The 21,586-nt window shown below is 40.2% G+C and overlaps 2 protein-coding genes across 6 annotated transcripts; both read right to left on the reverse strand.

Annotated features, from left to right (window-relative positions):
* Positions 1-1,261: 1,261 nt before the first annotated feature.
* Positions 1,262-10,232, reverse strand: zgc:172271 (Saxiphilin-like). Of its 2 annotated transcripts, XR_006054985.1 has the most exons (18): positions 10,108-10,232; positions 9,686-9,849; positions 8,616-8,715; positions 7,561-7,737; positions 7,287-7,449; positions 7,148-7,212; positions 6,014-6,171; positions 5,729-5,915; positions 5,495-5,643; positions 5,315-5,405; positions 4,820-4,867; positions 4,552-4,734; positions 4,193-4,340; positions 2,965-3,047; positions 2,686-2,870; positions 2,186-2,372; positions 1,440-2,102; positions 1,262-1,401 (listed from the first exon to the last, which is right to left on the reverse strand). XR_006054985.1 is itself a non-coding variant. In XM_005938899.3 (17 exons), the coding sequence occupies exons 1-17, from the start codon at positions 10,160-10,162 to the stop codon at positions 2,059-2,061; spliced, it is 2,187 nt and encodes a 728-aa protein (XP_005938961.1). In that variant the 5' UTR covers positions 10,163-10,232; the 3' UTR covers positions 1,262-2,058. The 2 variants fall into 2 exon arrangements, 1 of the variants encoding a protein (XP_005938961.1); XM_005938899.3 differs by having other exon boundaries at positions 1,262-2,102.
* Positions 9,952-21,410, reverse strand: sfi1 (SFI1 centrin binding protein). 4 transcript variants are annotated; one of them, XM_042225806.1, is made up of 31 exons: positions 20,809-21,408; positions 20,655-20,726; positions 20,444-20,554; positions 20,259-20,353; positions 20,037-20,154; positions 19,850-19,952; positions 17,890-18,046; positions 17,637-17,798; positions 17,451-17,521; positions 17,269-17,361; positions 17,076-17,173; positions 16,915-16,981; positions 16,683-16,813; positions 16,038-16,119; positions 15,786-15,964; positions 15,611-15,686; positions 15,221-15,316; positions 15,046-15,122; positions 14,835-14,937; positions 14,645-14,741; positions 14,166-14,326; positions 14,004-14,078; positions 13,461-13,535; positions 13,175-13,351; positions 12,909-13,099; positions 12,311-12,575; positions 12,134-12,218; positions 11,879-12,023; positions 11,702-11,801; positions 11,404-11,511; positions 9,952-10,855 (listed from the first exon to the last, which is right to left on the reverse strand). In XM_042225806.1, exons 1-31 carry the CDS (start codon positions 20,970-20,972, stop codon positions 10,682-10,684), a joined length of 3,708 nt encoding a protein of 1,235 aa, XP_042081740.1. In that variant the 5' UTR covers positions 20,973-21,408; the 3' UTR covers positions 9,952-10,681. The 4 variants fall into 4 exon arrangements, with proteins under 4 accessions (XP_042081740.1, XP_042081739.1, XP_042081738.1 ...); XM_042225805.1 differs by having other exon boundaries at positions 14,645-14,937; positions 20,058-20,154; positions 20,809-21,410; XM_042225804.1 differs by having other exon boundaries at positions 14,645-14,937; positions 20,809-21,410.
* Positions 21,411-21,586: the final 176 nt, after the last annotated feature.

A 21,586-nucleotide genomic window follows, 5' to 3' on the forward strand; every position in this document is an offset into this window, starting at 1 on the left:
AATAATAATAATGATTATACCTTCGTTTGATACATGGCCTAGTAATCTGTTTACTAATGTTTTTGATCTCTCGTAGTTGACTAAATTCAAAGTCAGGGAATGTCATTTAGTTATTTATATAACACCTTTCATACAAAAGCAATTCAATGTGGTTTACGAAGACAACGAAGAGGAAAGAATTAGGATAAAAACAAAAAACAATAATAAAATAAAATGAATATTTCAAAACTAAAACTAGTTTTAGTTTTAAGACTAAAATATGTTTGCTCTACAGTAGACACCATAGCTAGGATTATACACTTGAATTAGGAGGAAGAAAACAGAATTCAATTGACTGCAATCTACTGACATCTGGTGGATCGATTTTATAGGCTGTTATCACCAAAAGCTATATCCACAAGATTTTATTCCAATCGCCACTAAATATGTAATGAATAATGTTTGCCACTTTGTGAAACCGAATGATGTGGTTACATTGTAACAGACTCCCCTCTACTCCTCCACTCACCTCTCCTCTGTTGCTGAGGATAAATTCAGCCGAGTCACCAGCGTCAGAAATCACAAGTGAACAGCACCTCAGATTAGAGTCCAGATAAATGGCAGACAGAGTTCCTGTAGCAGACACATCTCTACATCAACTGTTCAGATGAGACAAATCAGGCCTTTATGGTCAAATAGCTGCTAAGAAACCACAACTAAGGAAAAGCAACAAGCAGAAGAGATTTGCCTGGGACAAGAAACACAAGGACTGGACCAGTGGAAAACTGTGCTTTGTTCTGATGAGTCCCAATTTGAGATCTTTGGTTCCACCCTTTGGTTTGTCTTTGTGCGATGCAAAAAAGGTGAACGGATGGTCTCTACATGCATGGTTCACATCGTGAAGCATGGAGGGGGAGTTGTGAAGGTGTGGGCGTGCTCTTCTGGTGACATTGTTGGGGATTTATTCAAAATTGAAGGCACACTGTACCAGCATGGCTACCACAGCACCCTGCAGCGACATGCCATCCCATCTGGTTTGCATTTAGTTGAACCAACATTTACTTTTCAATAGGACAGTGACCCCCCCAATGGCCTCCATAGTCACCTGACTTAAACCCAATTGAGATGGTTTGGGATGAGATGGATTCCAGAGTGAAGGCAAAAGGACCAACAAGTGCAAAGAAGTAATCAAAGCAAAGGGTGGCTATTTTGAAAAACAAAATATAAAGCATGTTTTGAGTTATTTCACACTTTTTTGTTTACTACATATGTGTTCATTCATAGTTTTTATGCATTCAGTGAGAATCTACAACGTAAATAGTCATGAAAATAAAGAAAAAAAACATTAAATGAGGTTTGGTAGTGTACATTAAAATGTATTATCTTTGAAGTGAACATGTGCCAACCACTGGAAAGGATCACCTTGAACAAGGGTTCAAGGTGATCCTTTAATTTCTCACCTGTCTGCAAAATTACAATTTATACTAAACAAATCATTTTACCAGCTTTAAAGGTGAAAGCAGACAAATGATACACACTTAAACAAACTACAATGTCATTCTGTCATCGGTGCAGCCTCATGGAGTGGCTCTTTAGACTTTCTTTGCTTACCATAATGACAGAAGAAAAGCAGAAACTTATTAATTCTTAACATAACAAACAAAGTTAAGTTAAAGGCACACAACAAATCTGACAAAAGAGGTAATTATAGCACAATATATGTAGTACAGAGATAAGTGCAGTGCTGGGCATTATAACAGGTTCTATGTGTGACATTTTGCTGAGAGAATGTCATAAGATAAAATCAGTATGACAATGAATTCTTGCATTTACTGTCATGCTTAAATGTAGTTTTTGTGTCTTTGAAAAACACAAAGATTACACATCACTCATCATTTTTAGTTCATATGGCATCTAAATGTAGTAAAAAGTTAAAAAAAATCCCAACATTTTAACATTTTATTGAGTTTTTTGTGAACATGATGATAAAAAGTGATGGTTTGCAGACATAACAAGTATGTGGATGAAGAGTGGAAAAACTGAAGCACAGAGGTTGCGTTGTTCTTGTTGGTGGGTCCATTAAAATATGCTGCACACATCTTGATTGCAAAACTCCAATATATCTGTTGGAAAGGAAAGCAAACAGACCCATTAGTGACAGTTTAATTGTGCAACAATCGGCCACTCTGTCGGGCTGCTGTCGTACCAGAGTGTGTGCAGTTGAAGACCGTGTCTGCGTGGGTGTAGAACTCCTCTCCGAGGATGGAGCGGTAGTCCATGTGACTCGTGTGGGCAAAGCATTGTGTTGCATCTTTAAACAGCAAATCACTTTCTCCATATTGATGAGACTCAAAGAGCCTGAACTCTGTGTTTGAGTTGACGGCCAGAGCTTCCTATATGGTCAAAAAACAAGTAATAAATACATTTAGAGGTATAATTATCCACCTGTGTCCTCGACTCAACTTTGGGCTGCATATTGGTGCAAAAATGATGCTATGCCATTAAAACATAGAGCTTCACTGAGCAAATATAAAAGCAGGAAGATAAAAAGCATTCTGCAAAACTTTTATAATAAAGAAATAGAGCTGAGGTAAGTCAAAGCAAATGATTATAAAAAGCACACTGAGTAGTAAAGTAATGTACTGGCAGTAGTTTGCTGCTGGGGAGATTTTAAAAACAGATTGTTTAAATAAAATCTAAACAGACCTGTGACTTCATAAGGAAGTCGTACACTCGTGCTGTGAGCACGGGCCGTGTCATGACGGTGTTTGGTGGGATGACTCCCAGATTACAAGTCTCCCAGTCTGACAATGGGGCCCGGCGACCGTCAGCACACAGCAACTCAAAGTCTGACGATGACCACCCCTCTGCCCAGCCAGTGGTGTTCAGACCTGCAGGATGTAGGAGATGTAGACATTTGTCATGTGAAGTTAGAGTCTGTTAGTGTGAGTGATCGCATCACCGGTTTGATTTTGAATATCTCACCGAGGATGTTTGTGTGAAGGCTGTGTTGCTCGAGAAAGGCCACGTCACCGTAGCTTTTCCCGCTGCGATCTCCAACTAAGCACCTGAGCAATGAGTAACGGGTTGAAGGGTCAGTTTAGTAAAATGGTTTAACTCTGTTTCCACCACTAATTTCTTTTATCACCTTTACTGAATTTGGAAGCTAACTTCAAAAAGAGAAAAAAATTGCCATCTAAAAATTTTGACTTACTGACTCAAACTGGAATTCTTTTCATATAGTGGAAACAAGCTTCTATATGCAGTAGAGGTTATAGACTGCATATAAAAGATGGATACAGCCACAGTGACTTTACCTACTACCTTTTTGAAGCCTTCAGTTCATCATTATAGCCATCACCACTTTAATTTCAAGTTAAGTTAAACAAACTGCAACACAGATTTCTGGGATGATCGTTTACTACAACTAAACTCACTGGAAGCCTTCTTATTTTTCAGCAATTTACATTAAAATGCTCCAGAAGACTCCGACACCACAAACACGGCCAAACGTTGCGACAGCTAACAGACTGACACACCTGTCAATCAAAGCGGCAGTGTTCCTCACTTTAAGTCTTAATGTGAATTAAATGTTTGAGTTCTAAAAAAAAACCCATTTACAACAATATTATTTTGGCTTAATGTCACCATTTTCAACAGTGTCGTGGCCTAAAACCTCCTCTGTATAGGAAAATATTAGAGACCCTAAAATATTAGAGGAAACCCCAAGAATCAGACTTCGAACAATCACTTGGTGACAGTGGGAAGAAAAAAACTCTTTCAACAGTAAGAAACCTCTGGGAGAATGAGGCTCAGGGAGAGGCAACCATCTGCGAAGGCGGTTTGGGGATGAGTAGAAAGAGAAAAAAGTAGAGGGGCTTTATATTCTTCACTTGTCTCACACTGATGTTATGTTTTCTAGTGTTGCGCCATGGTCATGTGGAAATTCTGTTATAATATTTTTGGATGGAAGAATGATAATAAAACCCATTTGAACCACTTGATTTCCAAAAATGCTTTGTTTAAAAAAAAAAAAATCCCTGTCAACTTTAGTATGTGTCTACAGATGACCCATAGAGACGAATGAAATTAGTTTATTCAGATTTACGCGCATTATGATGACGGAAGATACTTCGAAAAAAGAGGACAATAGAACTTAGAAAGACTAGATTTAATAATATTTGACGCAAGACATACACTTTACTACACATACCTTAAAGCTCCCATATTTCCATAGTAACGCTCATTGTGATTTTCGGTGCAGCGTTTGGTTGCAGTCTCCCCTGTGCCTCCAATGCATACCTTGCAAAGATTACCCTCAGATCCAGGAAGACAACTTTTCCAAAACACGTCATTGTACACTAGGAAAACACAAAGTGGCAGACTGCAGTCACGTGAGGGTCGAAGCAGCGTTGGATTAATTTAAAAGGATAAGGATCCAGCAGTGTGGGGTGCAAAGGTCCAGAAAACATGAACAAGATATTTCTAAGAAGTGGACTTGAATGAACACTGATTAGTGGTGAATAAGTTTAGTAAATCAGGATTTCCCATGAATTTTTCTGAAAACACTACCTTTGTCAGGATCACAGGGGGAGCTGCTGTTGTTCGCCAGGCTTAAGCTGTGTCTGTATGGCAGGAGCCAGCCTGCAGGGCTGTGTGTGTTGCTGTGGCAGGAGCGACGGCCTCCGAGATTCCCGATGAATATGTTCCTGCTGGAGCGCTTTGCGACTGCTAAACCCACAACTGAGGGAAAGACTGAACAGAGCAGCAGACGTGGTTTCTATGTAGAAATAAGATCATTGTAGACTGATTATGCAGCTGTTTTTTGTCTTCATCTCACCATCTGTCTCCAAGTGAGTGGATCCTTCAGCAGGCACGCAGTTTTTTCCTGTGAAAACCCAACAACACAAGAGTGACACAGAAAAGCACGTGCTTTATTGATTAATCTGATGAGACTTTTTGTTTTGTTTTTTTACAAGGGAAAAATGCTATGCAATCCTACTGGCCCTGTGTGAAAAAGTAATTGCCTAAACCTATGAAATGTTTGCGCCACCCTTGGCAGCAAGAACTACAATCAGACATCTGCGATAACTGGCAATGAGTCTTTCACCTCACTGCGGGGGACTTTTGGCCCATACTTCTCTGCAGAATTGTTTTAATTCAGCTACACTAGAAGATGTTTGAGCATAAACGTCATGTTTGAGGCTATGCCAAAGTACCCAGACTTTGGTTAGGCCAATCTAAACCTTCATTTCTGTTATTTTGAGCCATTCAGAGGTCCTCGTGTGTTTACTTCATAATTACATTACATTATTATATTCTGCAACAGTCCTACCATAATATTCCGTCACAACGGGGACAAGACCACACTTCCCTGCGATGAACGAATGCGTTGCATCCAGCGAGACAGCGTCCACCTCATCCCTCTGTGGTAAAGGCACACGTCATTTTAGCTTGTATAGTGTCCTAAAGAGTTTGATAAACATCTCAATAATCTGCAGTCTAGATGGCTTACCTTAATTTTCTCGATACAGTCACGCATTGAGACAGCTCTGACGCACACCAGTGGGTCAGACTTTATGCTGAGCGCCCACTGCTCACACTTCTTCTGCTCTGCGTAGCTGATGCAGCACCATCTAATGACACTGTCCTCCAGTGAGCTTCCTGCAAACACAAAGACACCGTAAAACCCAAGCCTGTGCGTTCTGAGTTTAAAAATGTACAACCGTACATATACTAGAACAAGCACCTTCATGCCCAAGTCCTTTCAGCAGCGCCACATAATCCAGCCCCAGCACCTGACTGACATCTATGTCGTCTTGCAGGACAACGAGTTTCTCAGTCACATCTCTGAAGAGAAGATCGTTTTCTCCAAAAGATGAGGAGCTGAAGAGTTGGAAGCGTTGCCACTCTCTTCCTTGCCGACCAAACAGCGTCTAACAAATTAATAAAAAATGCTTGAACAATCAGTTAGTGGGTACAGTAACAGCTATGACCCTTAGGCACAGAGATGGAAATTGAACAAACTATTTACCTGCACAGTTGCTAGAAATTTGCGAACAACCTTGCGAAAATTAACTCTGGTGACCATGCCCCCTCCTGGACCACGACCCAGATTACAGCTTCTGTACTGGCTGAGGGGAGCTTGTGTGCCATCAGTACACAGTAACCTGAACTCATCACGCTCACTCTCTGACAAAAGAGACAAATAAAAAACTGAAAGGTAAACAAGTCTTAAGGGTCAGTGCAACTTTCTGCAGTTTGGTGGTTGAACTGATTTAAACAGGATATTTACAGCGATCAGGCATAACATTATACCCCCTGCAGGTGAAGTGAATAACGCTGACTGTTTCTTTATCTTGGCACTTATTAATATGTGGGATATATTTAGGTGCCAAGAGAACATTTTGTCCTGAAAGTTGATGGATTAGAAGCAGGAAAACTGGGCAAGCATAAGGATTTGAGTGAGCTTGAAGAGGACCAGATTTTGTTGGCTAGATCAGAGCATCCCCAAAACTTGCTCATTGACAGCTGGATTAGGCCCCAGCCTTTCAGCGACTCCGAATAATAAGCAGTTAAGAAAATAAGTTGAAGGACATTTTGATGAACAACATATTATATTCTATATTTTGGTTTTCTGTGCAAGCTTTTTCTGTACATTATCTTTTAAAACCTGTTAGTCCTGATGACTATGTGTAAAATAAAGGAACAAACCCCTCTCAGTTTATGGTGAAAGCAGTTTGTAGCACAAAGATCAGGAAAGTTTATTTATGGCTGAAACATAGCAGCAATACAAAGTAATACAGAAGTTTGATCATGAAAAACAAAACAAAAATTTGATAATTGGCTCAGTCCCAAGGTTGTGCGCAGCTTAGCACTTTTCTTTTAAGCACGTTATCTATCTCACATGCATTAGCTGATTAGGCTCAGCAGTTGCCCTAGCATGAATATGGACCATCGAAGGAAGCCGGGGTACCAGAGGAAACACACACAGGCTGTGAGGTGCTATTGTGGTTAGCACTGAACAACTATATCACCCACTGTCATCAGAAAGACTCTGTTCAGTCAAACTGTAATGTCATCTTTAGTTTTATTGTTTAATTTTTGCTGGTTTTGGGATATCCCCATATATATTCTTATTTCAATACAATATAAAAAAAATGCGTACCTTCAATAGTTTCAAGTGCTAAATGGTCCACAAATGCAACATCCCCTATCCCCCTCCTGAGACATCTGTAACAGAGCAAAACAGGAAATAAAAACAGTTTCCTGATGTTTTAACTGGTTGACCTTTTGTAAAGCCTGACCTGAGAGCTCCCTGGTTGTTGTAGAAGGGCTCGCTGTGGGATGTTTCGCAGTGGTAATTCTTCTGGCGTATGTAAGACTTCTGGCCCTGGCACAAAGTGCACAGAGGAGGTGCCATCGCACCAGCACCAGGAATACAGCTGGCACTGAAAAAAGTGCTGACATCTGTCAGAGGAGGAGAAAAAACAAGTCAGGGTGGGGGACTGAAAACCCAGATCAGAAATGAAAACACATTTATGGAAAAAAGCAGCTGACAGTTGATTACAGTCCAATTACCCTGACTAAGCGGATGCTCCTTTGCCCAGCTCAGGTAGTTTCGGGACAGCAGGAAGCCGAGCGGGAGACTCCATCCAGCTGTCCATCGAACTCCGCTGTGACAGCTCCTGTGGCCCTGCAGGGATCGTATGTCCAAGCTGCTGTTTCTCACCACAGCCACAGACAGAGTACAGCCTCCTGTAGATAAATATATAAACAGAAATGTGGGTCTTTTCATATCAGTATCAACCAAGTCTAAATTTTTTTCCACCTGAGTTATTGAAGCTATACAAAAAGATTCATTTTTTAAGAGTCAAGACTGGGTGCTTTTTAACAGGTTCTATTTTTTCTTGTTTTTTTTTTTTTTTTGGAAGTTCAGAATGTCCACTCCAGGTGTCCCAATCTAAAACTGAAATCTCAAGATGCAGCTCCTTTAGCATTACCAAGATCTTAACTCCTTCAGTAAACATAATTTCATATTTAACTGGCAATTTGGAAAGTGTTAAATATATAAACTATGCTAGAAAATGATTATATGCATGAGGAATTACGGCTAGAAGATTAGTCAAAATTGAGGTAAAAAGGCGACCTTTCAGATGCTACAGCATGTTGTAACTAGTCACTCTTCCTGCACAGCCCTGAAAGATTGACACAAAATTTACTTTTTCAAGTTTTCTCTTGTGAATTATTATCAATTATTTTCTACCTTCATTTTGTCCATGAAGCTAGCTCTTGCATTGCTCAAAAATATGAAAAAAAGGTTATTAACTCATTCACTGCCATTGACGTCTATAGCCGTCAATTGCAGTGAATGAGTCAATGGGTTTAACTCATTCACTGCCAATGGCTGGCAGTGAATGAGTTAAAAAGTGCCAAATTTCAAACCACTCCTGTACTCTGAGGGTGTTAAAGTCAGAACATTTTCACAGTATGATGGTACTATTTTGCATGGTTATGCTCATTCTAAGCTCCAAGCTCATTCTGAATGGGGTTAAGTTCGAGAAACGTATTTTTCAATAACCCCCTTTTTAGATCAGTGCTGAAGATACATCTCAGAAAAGTGAGCTTAAACCTACCATCACTGTAGATCTCCTTAGCAATGGCTACAAGATCAAACTGCTTGACAGCTGAGTAAATTTCTCCTGCATCTAAAGTTACAATGTCAGCACGATTAGCCTGAAACAAACAATTGACAAAAAGAGTTTTAAATAGTTAATTTTACATCTCAGCAAATTCAATTAATACAATGCTAATACACGGTTATCCCAAAAAGAAGGGATGTGCAATGTACTGTTTATAAGGTTGGGGAAACCTGCAGTCAGCTGAGACTAAAAAAGTCACTTGGATGAGTGAGGAAACGTTTCTCCCACTGAAAACGCTACGTCCAGATGAACAGAATCAACTTTTGGGTAATGTACTTGCACTTTATTGTGTCCTCCATGTTATGGTGCTTTCTAATTTTACTCCACTACAGTCTGGATGTAATCATTGAGTTTTGTAATGCATTTATTTTACAGCTTAATTTCATTAGTGTAGTTCTCCTTGCAACTTCACTATTACACTTCTCTCTCTCTTATAGTCCTGCACACATATTCTGTCTTGCTTCTCGTGACTTTCATTTGCATTTGGTAAATTTTCATTTACCTCATTTTCACGTGCCTGCCTTATCACCAGTGCAAACAGGGGGCTAAAAGTCAAACCCAGCCCCACCATGAACACAGGAGTCACTCCAATCACATATCTCACCACTGTCCTCATACATGTCGTCCACCATCCACACATAGTTCTCTGGCACTCCCTCGTGCAGTATCGCAGTTCTTCTCTTGGCGTCTTATCATGTTATCTCCATAAAGACAAGTGCAACTCCTTCCATCTTTCCATACTTTTCCATCAACACTCTTAAAGCACACATGACATCTGTTGTGCTTTTTCTCAACATGAAGCCAAACTGCTGCTCACTAATCATCACCTCGGTTCTTATCCTAGCTTTAACAGCTCTTTTTCATATTTTCATGGTAAGGTGAATCAGCTTTACTACATCTCTGCACATCACCCTTGTTACTGATATGCAAGCAACTTTAAATAATTTGCTCCAAGCTGGATTAAAACGCCTTTTTATTGTGTATTGCATTGTAGACTTGCTCACCTTGATCCTATTGATGCAGTCAGTTGTGCTAGATGCTCGTATGCATGAAAGTCTGGCAAAAGCTGCCAGAGTGGCTGGTGACACCACTGCTGCCAGAGCTTTAGCTAGTTCTGCACACTTCCTCTGTTCAGGATCTGACACTGCGCACCATCGCATCTTCTTAGCTGCCATGAAGGGAGCAGTTCAAATGGTTAAAGAAAGAAAATAACGGCCATAAGAATGCATACAGTCCTTCCAACTTTCAGTAAATTCAAAAGACTACAATATTCATATTATTAAACTCAGTTTTATTAATGTCCTGAAAAGCAAATGCTCCAAACAGATGGTAACAGGAACCAAAAACACCTCAACAATACGAGGCTGAAGAACATAAAATATTTCAAGAAACAATAATAATCACCTAGTTCAGTAACAACACTTACCACTTACAGAGCACACAAAGGTGGAAAAGAGTAAAATGGGATAAAATCCTTGCATTTTGACTTGCTCTTGATCAAAGATATAATAACTCTGCAAACAGACCGCAGTCCTCTCTGTTAAACTAAAATCTGTGATTTTAGTTCAGTGATTTTCTGAAGTACTAGAAGCACTGCTACAAACAGGGTAATAGCAGACCTATTGCGTAAGGGCACCTCCTCCGAAAACAGTAAAGTCACTCTTTGCACACATATGGAAAATATTTTGCACCATCTGCAACAAGGACGACCCCTATCCAATGTTTTGCTGGATTTACAGCTATAGAGCTGAGTGTTCCTTTAAGGCACTTGACGTTTATGTTTTGGGAATGCCGAAGACATTTTACACAATAATTAATAAGAACCATTCAAATTGGTCCCCACCAGCTGAGGGCAGCAAAGACATAAGCACAGAGTAGTTAAATATGCATGTGCTGATTCAGTTCTAAGATCAGACTATTTTTAAAAAATGTGATGCTGGCAAGTGAACAACAGTTCAAACAATCAGCAGGTGAGCCCGTCACGCTCTCCATTATTCCTGTCATGTTGGAAATGCAGAGTTTTGAGATTCTGACTCTTCTGTTTTTTGATGAGGAGCATGAAGTCCTAAACTCCGGAGGACAGTCTGCAAATGCTGGATTCTCTCTGCGTGCAGCAACATCACCGGTTTCTGTTTTTCCAGCTTAGTGGACAGCCTGTCGATGAGCTCCTCCAACTGTCAAATGAAAAATCACCAGGAGTGACACAGTCAGTATCATGAACAATAATTTAATAACTTAATTGAATGCACCACCCTCTCAGCTCAGTTTCTTTTCCTCCACAGACAGAGATTTACAGGTCAAATGACGCTGTAGAAGAATGCATGGAAAATCTGAGCCATCAGGAAGAGAAACTTCAGAAGTTACTTCAGGTAACTAGCATCATGATTAAGACTGCACATGCACACATTGCAAAGTCCCTTTTTCCTTTCCATAAGGAAATAAATGTGAACCCTTAGATTTATAACAGATAGTTAAAAAATGAAAAGGGTAATGTATGTCATAACTGAATCTGTTTTCCTACCTTATCACGCTCACTTGTTGCGTAAGATATCTGTTGTTATAAGTGCTTATACACTTTGTAGATTCAATAATTGCATAATATTTGAAATGTCAGGAATTTAAAATATCTTACTCTAGAACTGGTCGAGGAATTACCTAACAGAAATACTTTTTTCAACAAAAGGCAGTTCACTTCATTAATAATCTCTAAAGCTTCACTCACACAGGCGTAGAGACGGCTTGGCAACTCCAAAAGAGGTTGGTGAGTGGTTCCTGGCTCAACTAGTTGAGGAATATGCACTTTTGGTGGTTCCCTAGCAACCACCGTTCGCTAGGGAACGCAAGTGTAAAATTAGTCTTTACACTTGTGTGACTGGGGTACTAAGCTTAATACTTATGTGAACCTAAATGTGAAAGGCACCAAATTTTGGGCTGTGATGATTAAAACAAGATAGCGTAACAGCAAACAATGTAAGTTTATGTTCAACATAAACAGTGACAAAAGTATCTTGTGTCCTTACGTCCTTCAACTCTTGACAGATAGCATTTTTTTCCATCACTTCGTCCTTTCCACTGGTCTGCAGCCAACTCTGTAACACCCCTTTCAGCTTTCGCCATGCCCTGAGTGAATAAAACACCGGTGCTATTTTCACATCACATATTGCAAAGAAAAGAAGAGTGGAAAAACAGATTTCTACCGGAGCTGCTTTCTGTCCAGCTGGAAACTCTTCATGTCCTGTTGAATCCTGAGAAGCTCGCTTATCAGAGCTGACGTTGAATCACTTGTTGCATTTTTAGCATCAGGAACCTCAGTTTCTCCACCAGATGCACTCAGACGTGTTTCTTGAAAAAGCAACAAAACAGTTCTTTTGAGTTTGGTGATTTAATAAGTTTTTTGTTTTTTTTTTATAAATATTGAAAACATACTCTAGAAAAAAGAGCAGGGTCTATACCTGGATATGCAGATGAGTGGGGATCTAAAGAAGTGACAGACTGAGGAAAACGCTCAACTGGAGAGTCTCCAAGACTTGATTTGAACTTAAAAAGAAAAAAAGGTTTAACCCAAATTAAGTTACTTAATACAGCAAAAAAAAGTTGCTGATATGTCAAACAGGTGTATCTTATCTTACTTTATTCTGTATCCCAGTAGTCATGAAAGCAGAAGGAGGTAAAAGAGGTTCTTGGTTTTGGGTGTGCTGAAAAAAGTCCATGTTGAACATTAGAGATTCAGAAGGTGGCACAGTTGACATGACACTGCACTGATGTGGAGAGGCAACAAAAACTTCATCAGCATGGCGGCAGTTTGACGCTGGATGGTTTTTCTGTGTGGGACGACTGGACTCAGATGAGTTTGGAGCTGCTTTAATGTTGGTGACGGCAGATTGTGGCTGGGTACTTGAGTAAACGGAAAAGAAAAAGCTTTAATCAGTGATTCCTACACTGACTTTTAGCACAATGCTTCAATTTAAGTAAGCTTATTATAGTTCAAACGATATTCAGATGTTTGTCTTCTGTTTTTATTTTCATGTATTACCACATACAGCATTGGAAAAAGGATTTTACCATCAAAAAACATGAAGCAATGTTTCTTTTACTGATAACTTCTCTTCCCTTTATGGGGCTAAAGGCTGCAATGTTTGGGTATGCAGCCTAAAAAAAAAAAAAAAAAAAGTCAAACTGCATGTGTGGAACAGTTTCACGGCTTGTCAGAGTGAAGTACACACTCACAGCTTGCTGTGCAATCCAGCTGCAGCTTCCTGCTTTGTTGAGTCAGAAGATGAAACACTGCTCAGACAGAAGCTCACACTCTTTTTTGCTGGCTGCCCTCTCGTCTCTTGCTCTCTTCGGGGTTTGCACAGTGCCCGCTGCTTCCACCGTGCAGCACAACGTTTAACAACTCTCTGGAGGTGTTGTGATCTCTGCAGGACACAAGCAGAGAGGTGAGGCACTGAAATCTTAGGTCTAGAAATCACAAGAAATGCACAATAACCTACTTGCAGTTGACTGTGTTGTGTTAGGTTTGTTGTGAGATCATTCATATGAGCGGCATATGTGAGGATGCATGTCACCCCCTCCCTCAGCAGCTGGTCTCTGTAGACCAGTGCAGCTCTGGCAGCATGTTCTTGCTTTCTCCGCTGCTCTGTGACCCAAATCCTCCACCCATACAACACCTGCGTCAGGTCCAGAAAGTATAAGAGGGCTTGTTAGACCCTGTGAGCACCATTTCTGCAATGCATTTGGTGGTGTAGAGAGAAAAGAATGTGGAGGCAGGTTATTTACCTTGGCCTGAAGTGTGAGGGACCAGTGCCAGAGTGCTCTCTCCGTTTGCTTCGCCTCTCGCTGTCTGTGCTGCAGCTGTTAGCAGAAAGAAAAACCAAAGCCTGTTTAACTGCTCTCAATCAAAACCAATCAATACTCATTCATTAGAAATTCCACATTTGCAGCATGACGACAATAAACACACAGACAGATCTCAAAAATCGCACAGTCAGAATACACAGAGACAGCCTAAATCCATAGAAGAAATGTGGCAAGGTCTTCAGATGGCCAAAAATAAACCAACCTTCAAAGTGCCATAAAAAACCTGGGAGCAAATGAAGTAAGGGGAACTGATGCCATTTTAAAAGTAAAGACTGTCCACACCAAATACTGATTTGATGAATCAAATCTATTGATTTAAAGTCTGACTTTGCTGTTTTCCCATAACTCTTTTTCCTAACAGAAATGATTAGCAGTAAAAGCAAAATAGAAGCAAATGGTAGATATTCACTTGTTTTGAACAATCAGTCTGTTCAGACCACAAAAAAAGGAAAATCAACAAACCTTTGTTTTCCACTGCTCAAAGTACATCTGGTACATTTTTAATCTCAGCAATAACAGTCCCTGTCGTTTCATCACCTACAAAATCACAGTTTTAAACAAATTAGATTACAGCTTGATGACAGTATAGATGTATATGCATTGAGGGATAAAAGAAGTTAGAACCTTATTCTTCTGGTGCTGGTAGTGATGCTCTTTCCAAGCTTTCAGCGCATTAGAAAGGAGTTTGGAGTTATGGTGTCTCCTGGCTTTTTCCATGATTATCCTCTCCCTCCGAGCCTCCCTGGTCCGATTCCTCCATCGTCTGAAAAATTGCAGCAACCGCACTAAACACAGAAATCATTAAAAAGTTTACAACAATTTGGATACACCTGGTAACCAGACAACACAGTTCTGATGCAACAGTTACTTAACAGGTACAAAATCTTTGACAACTGCTAAGGTAACTGCTGCATTTGTCTAGGCGATATCTTTCCATGACAGCCAAACAACTCTAAGACTACGAAAGACATGCTGGAATATCAAAATTACTTACCACTGCTCTTAATGGTTACAGGTAGGTGGCAATCACAAGAGCAAAGTTAAGTTTGTTTAAAGAAAAATAAATAACTAAAAGGAGTTAAAATGGCACCATATGACATTACTTTCATTTATAGACTGCTGAGCCCTGCTTAGTGCTTCCCTCTGCTGGAAGCGCTTTGACACCGCAAGTGTTGTTGCTTCTCTCCATGTATGAAACACCTTGAAAGATTTAGTGAAAAGAAAGCAATTGGTGTTGAAAATATGAAGACGCCTGATGATGTTGAACATGTATGCATCAGATCGCTTTGTAACCTTAAGCTGAAGGGAGTGATCGAAGTGATTCTGTGCTTGTTGCTCTTCGAGCCGGATCTCTGCTCGCTGCTCTGCATTTTCCCTCCACTCAGTAAGCGCCACTCTGGAGAGACATGACTGAAACTTAAGATCCTAACAAACACCTAGGATTTCTAAACAGAAGAAATGAAATTCTGATTTTAGAATGAAACACAGTATTTGTCTTTATTACCTGAGAAAACACTGAGTGTGCTGCTTGTGAAGCTCCTCTGCATTGTCATAGATCTGAGACATCTGCAGGTGGTGTTTCTGTGAATACAGCAGGCCACAATGCATAGACTTCAACATTGTTTTCATGACCCTAAACAAATAAAATCATGTGGTTTTAACTGATATAAGATGTGCACCTTCCAGGCCACAAAGGAGTGTTTTAGAAGTTTAACTTCATGCCAACTCTGAACCTCTTCCAGCCTGCTTTTCTTTGCTCTCTGGACCTGAACAAACTGACACACACAGAGAAAAAAGAAAACGGATACATCACACATGAATATAATAAAAATCAAAGCAGGGAAGAAAAATCTATCAGCTTTCATAATGGCACTCCAAAGCTTTGGTCTCATTTAGGCAGTCTCATGCTGTCAGAGATGCTGAGCAGAATTTATAAGATACACATTTCCACATCAAAAAGCAAATTCTTTCAGTCTTCTTCAAATCTTAAGCACTGATTCCTTACTGCACAATGACTAAAGTAACAGATGGAGTGCAGACTAGACTCAACAAAAATGTAAAATAATCACCTTTTCCCATTTTTCTACAGCCTTTCTTAAGCAGCGCAAATCACCCTGATGGCAGGCCTGCTGCTCTCTGTTTCTCCTGAAGTAAAACAAATAAACGATTCTATTAGCCGACAACACATTTAGCTCAAGCCCAAATGATTCAACAACTTCACCAAAACGTCTTCTTGAGCTTCACCTGTCTCGTAGCTCAGTGCTGTTTTCCTTCCACTGCATCATCGTCCTGTGTAGAAGTGTGCGACGATACAGACTACGTGAAGCCTCCTGTTTCTCCACCTCTTTGATCCGCTCTTGTGTGCGCTGCCTCCATCGCGTCCAGACTCTCTGCTTCTGGCATCTCTCGTCATGAAGAACTGCCTGGAAAAACGTAAATGTTATTTATCACCAGTGCGGTGCACCACAACAAAGTTTTCATCTGCAGTTGACGTACCATCCGCTCAGAAAGCATCTCTTCCTTGAGCTTCTCCGACTTCCCCCACCAGGTGTAAAACACCCAGGCGCACTGGCGCCGCCTGACAACACAGGGGACAGACAGATCATTTGGACATATTCATCCACCCACTGAGGTTGAAAACTACAAAGTCTACACACAAACCAGTACAAACCAAAGTCTAGATAGTGCAAACTGAATGTTCTCCCTCAGATGCCTAAATAAAGTCAATCTGATACTCTGACTGCCTGGGAAATGATTCCTGATTGTGGTGCCTCAGGGCTTGGATACCACAGACAGTTCCATAGAAAACTACCTTTTTGTCTTTGAGTTACAGCCAGAGACCAGCTCCCACGAGCAAAAATGATCCTCAATAAAATTGGGGTCAATTTGGCACAGAAGATGATGTCTGCTTTCTGTTTAAAGACTGTGGTGAATCTGTGTGCGTGCATCCCACCACTCAGAATGGGACCAGTGATCTAAAAATAGAGGGTCTAAAAACAGCATCCACACTGAAAGTGGCCCAGAGAAGCCAAAAAAATAAGAGCCTTAAAGGGGAAAGCAGCCAAATTTAAAAAGGTATATTGTTATTTTAATTTCTTGGGAAGAGTTGCATAACTGAAGAGGAGAAAGGTGATGACTCACCGATTATAAGCTTGAGCTTTGAGTCTTCTCTGTTGAAGCATTCTGCTGTGGAGGGTAAACTCAACCCAAGACTGGAAACACAGAGGTAGCATACGGTCTACAAACCAAATGTCTGCACGACGCTCCAGTTCCTGTAAAAAAAATAAACAAAAAAACAAAACATAACAAGTTGATTGTGTTGTAATGTAAAAGCATCTGTATCTCTGCTGTCTTGAGTTGTATTTGAAAATACCTGCATGTATCTCTGCTCAGCAAGTTTCTCTCTCCAGTGGTGAAAATGTCTTCTAAGCAGTGAAGTGCTGCAACGAGAACCAAATTCCATTTGTAGCACCGGTATTACAACAAAGAACTGCGAATATAGCCCTGTGGATTGGGAAATGTATGTAAGAGCACCTGTAGTTACTCAGGGCCATCTCTATGAGGGGTTTAAAACTCCAGTTTTCAGCTTCCTCCACACGATCCTGCCATAGTTTCCAGTACTTACAAGTCATCTGCAAAGCAAAAAAAAAAAAAAAAAAGCATTTCAGATGCTTTGAAACCTTCAATGAGATTAACACTGACTGTCTGCAGCGTGAAGATCAGTTACCGTTTGCTGACAATGTTGGATAGCCATACGGTTGTTCAGTCGATATGTTTTGTTCAACACGACATTAAGAGACAACCCTCGCAATCCAGCACGCTGCAATGAGAATGCGCTGAGATGAATACATGAATTGATCGTGCTGATCTTTGCTTATGAGTGGGTCCATTATTTTATTTATTTATTACCATTAAATGATGTTGGTAGTGTTGATTTGCTGCATTCTTTCTTTCAGTTTCTTCTCTGCACAATGCCACATCTACTGAAGAGCTCAAGAATCAAACAACAGTGATAATAACTTAAAACTGATTTAGTAGCAGGTAGAAAAACTAGTTTATCCAAGTTTTATCCATTCTACAGGTGGATCAGGATACAAGCTCTCCAACGCACCAGTGCTCTGCACTGGATGCTCTGCATGGCCAAACTGGCTGCTGCTTGCAAACGGGTCTCTTCACTGTGTTTGCGATCGAGAGCATTTCTCCATTTACTCCAACACTTCCTCACCAGGAGGCGAGAGCAGGCACGCTGAGCCAAAACTGAAACACAAAAGAACAAAAAATAAAAATGTGTTAAGAGATAGCAAAATAATGATGCTTCAAGAAAGCTGTGTGGGTATTTTATAATGACCTTGTGTTTCTTTCTTGGTGTGGCGATACGACACATATCTTATCCACTGATGCAAAGCTCTTCTTTTCAATCTGGAGATAAAATGAAACGCAGCTCTGGATTCTTTTTCTTTCTGGCAAGAAGCAGCCATCTGCATCTCTTTCCACTGAAGCCAAGCCTTCAATACAAAATATATCAGGTGACTCATCACCAGAGAGAACACACAGGAGTAATATACCTCAAGGCTCACTACTCTTTGGTTTTCTTTATACATTTTACCCTGGGAGCATGTCGTCCATGGGCATAATATAAGTTGACAACCACCTCAGCTTAGATAAGCATTTCAATTCAGTCGTATTTTATGCTGTTTAGGACTTAGACTCAGTAAGAGTTAGTTTTCACAGGATTGTCGTATAACTGAGCTATTTTCCCATTCCTGATTTATTTTTGCACATTTATCTCACTTAAATGTTTCAGATCAAATGTTAATATTAGATAAAAAATAACTGAGGTTCATATGAAATGCAGTTTTAAGTAATGATTTCATTTATCAAGGATAAAAATAATCCAAACCTACAAGGCCCTGTGCGATAAAGCAATTTCTCCCTAAACCTAATGACTGTTTGTGCCACCCCTGACAACGAGAACTAAAATCAGGTGTTTGCAATAACTGATAATGAGTCTTTCACATCCCTGTGGAGGAATCTTGGCCAACTCTTCTTTGCAGAATTATTTCAATTCAGTCGCACTGGTGTGTTTTGGATCATTGTTCTGCTGCATAGCCCAAGTGCGTCTGAATTTCAGAGCATGAACTGATGGCTGGACATTCTCATTCAGGATTTTCTGGTAAAGAGCAGAATTCATGGTCCATCACAGAGTCACCACCATGTTTGACTGCTGGTGTAATTTTTCTTTTATGAAATACTGTGTGAGTTTTATGCCAGATGTAACGGGACTCAAATCTTCCAAAGAGAGATGGTGGTATGATGTGAATCTACTTGACTTCGTCTGACAGGTTCCATTTCCATTATTTCTTGATTCAACAGGTCTGCCTTGAATCAGGCTGAGGTGTGGCTATTAAAATTGAACTCAACTTTCTAAAGTATGTGATTAATCACAGTTAATTTAAATTTCAATAATAACAACAGATGAAATTATCAATATATTATTGTTATTATTATTATTTTTTGTATTTCCTTGGGTCATCTTTATCTAATTAGTTTGACAGATTGGAACAGCCTAACTGAGTAGATCAGACTGCCGAGCTTACGATCATCTATCACCATAAATCTCTCTTAAAGACATACTTTGATGAGGAAGTTTTTACTGTGCCTCTGCTTTGAAGTGAATGTTGTCCTTCATTTATTCTTGGTGATAATTTTTTATTTATTTAAATTTTTCATAATTGCTTTTAATTTACATGTTTATAATTTTAATTGTCTTTATCTTTATAAGGGGCGACCGTGGCTCAGGGGCTTGGGAAGCGTATCTGTAACCGGAAGGTCGCCGGTTCGATCCCCGGGCTCTCTGTCCTGGTCGTTGTGTCCTTGGGCAAGACACTTTACCCTACCGCCTACTGGTGTTGGCCAGAGATGGCGCGATATGGCAGCCTCGCTTCTGTCAGTCTGCCCCAGGGCAGCTGTGGCTCCAACCGTAGCTTGCCTCCACCAGTGTGTGAATGTGAGAGTGAATGAATAATGGCATTGTAAAGCACTTTGGGTGCCTTGAAAAGCGCTATATAAATCCAATCCATTATTATAAAGATAAGATTTGTCTTTATCTACTGCCTTTGAACTTCTTCTAATGCCAGTGTTCCTACACTTTATGTTGTTTCACTTTTAATTCTTCTTAAACATTTTGTAGTTTGTCACTTTGTTTTGAAAGGTGCAGTATTGAAAAAAGTTATTGTTGTTATTTTTATTATTACTATTAATAATAATATTAACATGTGATTCACAGGGGTGTTCGATCACACCCTTACCCTTGTCTTTAAGGTTAGCGCCCTCTGTTTCTGTGCTTGATCCTCCAAAATGTGAAGGTCTCGACGGTGCTGTAATCTAGTCTGCCACAAGCTCCACACTGAGCTGCAAAACAAAAACAAAGGTAAAACCAATATTATGGTAAAAATCATAATGCTAGAAGTTTTCATTTGATAACACAAATCTCACTGCATAGCTGAGAGCCTGTACTGCTCAAGAGCTGATTCCAGCATTCTGCTCTTCAGTCTTCTCATCTCTGTGAAAACCTCCCATCTGTCCAACACCAGACGCATCCGCTGCTTGTCAGCTGATAATAGAAACAAAGTGGGTGATGACACGTCAGTGAATTATGAAATCTGACAAAAAAAAAATCCCCAAACCAATATTACGCTTGAATGGTAAAAGTCACACCAAATGACTGAGCCTTTTGCTGTTGCATCTTCTTTTCCCTCTGCAAACACACAAACATTCGCCAGCTGTGGAGAGTCCAGTTGCACAGGTAATACCTGAAATAAAAGCAGCATGAATACATGAACAGACTTTGGTTATTCAACTATAAAAGTCCTTCATAATTTCCTATAATGTACTCTAATGACCTGTAGTGACAGTCTGCTCGCATGTTCAGACTCCACTCCCTCCTGGATGACCACCACTCATCTCTCCATCCTTCAAAGGTTCTTCTCAGTACCACTCTGTTATAATGCGACCTGGAAAACACTGGAATTAGTGAGCAGGTAGGAAAACGAGGGCAACCAGATGGCAAACTTGAAAATGCTTTCAATTTCCAAAATAAATGAAACAAGTTACTTTGCTTCATGAGGAAGAACTCGGCCAAAGGTGTTCTGTATCCATATCTTCAGAAACTTTCTTGCAAGGTGCCTGCAGAAGTTAAAAGAATGGAGACTTAATTTTCAGGAAGACAGTAACATGATAACAATGGGTCAAGGAATAGTCTCAGCACCTTATTCTCAGCTCCTTGAGTCTTCCACCTTTGTTCCAGCTGTATCCAACTCTGTAAGCGACCTTTCTGATGTGAATTTTGCGCACCTGTTTTGCTTCGCCACGAGATCTGACATAGTTTAAACGGGGTCTTACTGGATCTGAGTTTCCGCCGCTACTTTGCATTTTTCAAGCGCCTATTATACAGAGCACCGAATCGCATCACTTCTCATATACAATCATCCTCATTTTACACTTTGAAGGCTGTCGTAGCTTACATGACAAAATTACCTTCATTTATGCTCACGTTAAAACTCTTTACAAAGTGCCGCGCGTTTGTTTTTCCTTATCACGTGACCACTTGGTGTCTTCGATACACAGTTGTCAACAGCAACAACCTCCGCTGCCGCTCCACACTAAACTGGTTGTGGTAGTTGTAAGAGTCAAGGTCTGCTTAATAAACTTCTCAATATGGGGTGCTGTTTTTCATACACCTCCCTCTACAACAGTTTACATTCTGAAATGTTTACTTCACACGGGAAGAACGTAGTTAAGGTCCCCTCAGTTTAACGACGATGACACGAAATGTCAGTCGTTGACTGCCCGCGAGGACGGGGTCTTTATTTTCATACGGACCACCAGGAGACCGGCGGTGGAGAATCACAAATCGAGCGAATCCTGAGACAAAATATGGCCGTCTCTAATAATGCCTGTCAAGTGCCTTTTACCGTAGTATAAAAAAATCACTACAAAGCTATTTACATTTTCAATATGTTATATACATACGTATAAACCAATTT

This window comes from Haplochromis burtoni, unplaced genomic scaffold (genome assembly GCF_018398535.1).
Source record: "Haplochromis burtoni strain Fernald_Lab_line unplaced genomic scaffold, NCSU_Asbu1 Contig_183, whole genome shotgun sequence".
Taxonomy (NCBI): domain Eukaryota; kingdom Metazoa; phylum Chordata; class Actinopteri; order Cichliformes; family Cichlidae; genus Haplochromis; species Haplochromis burtoni.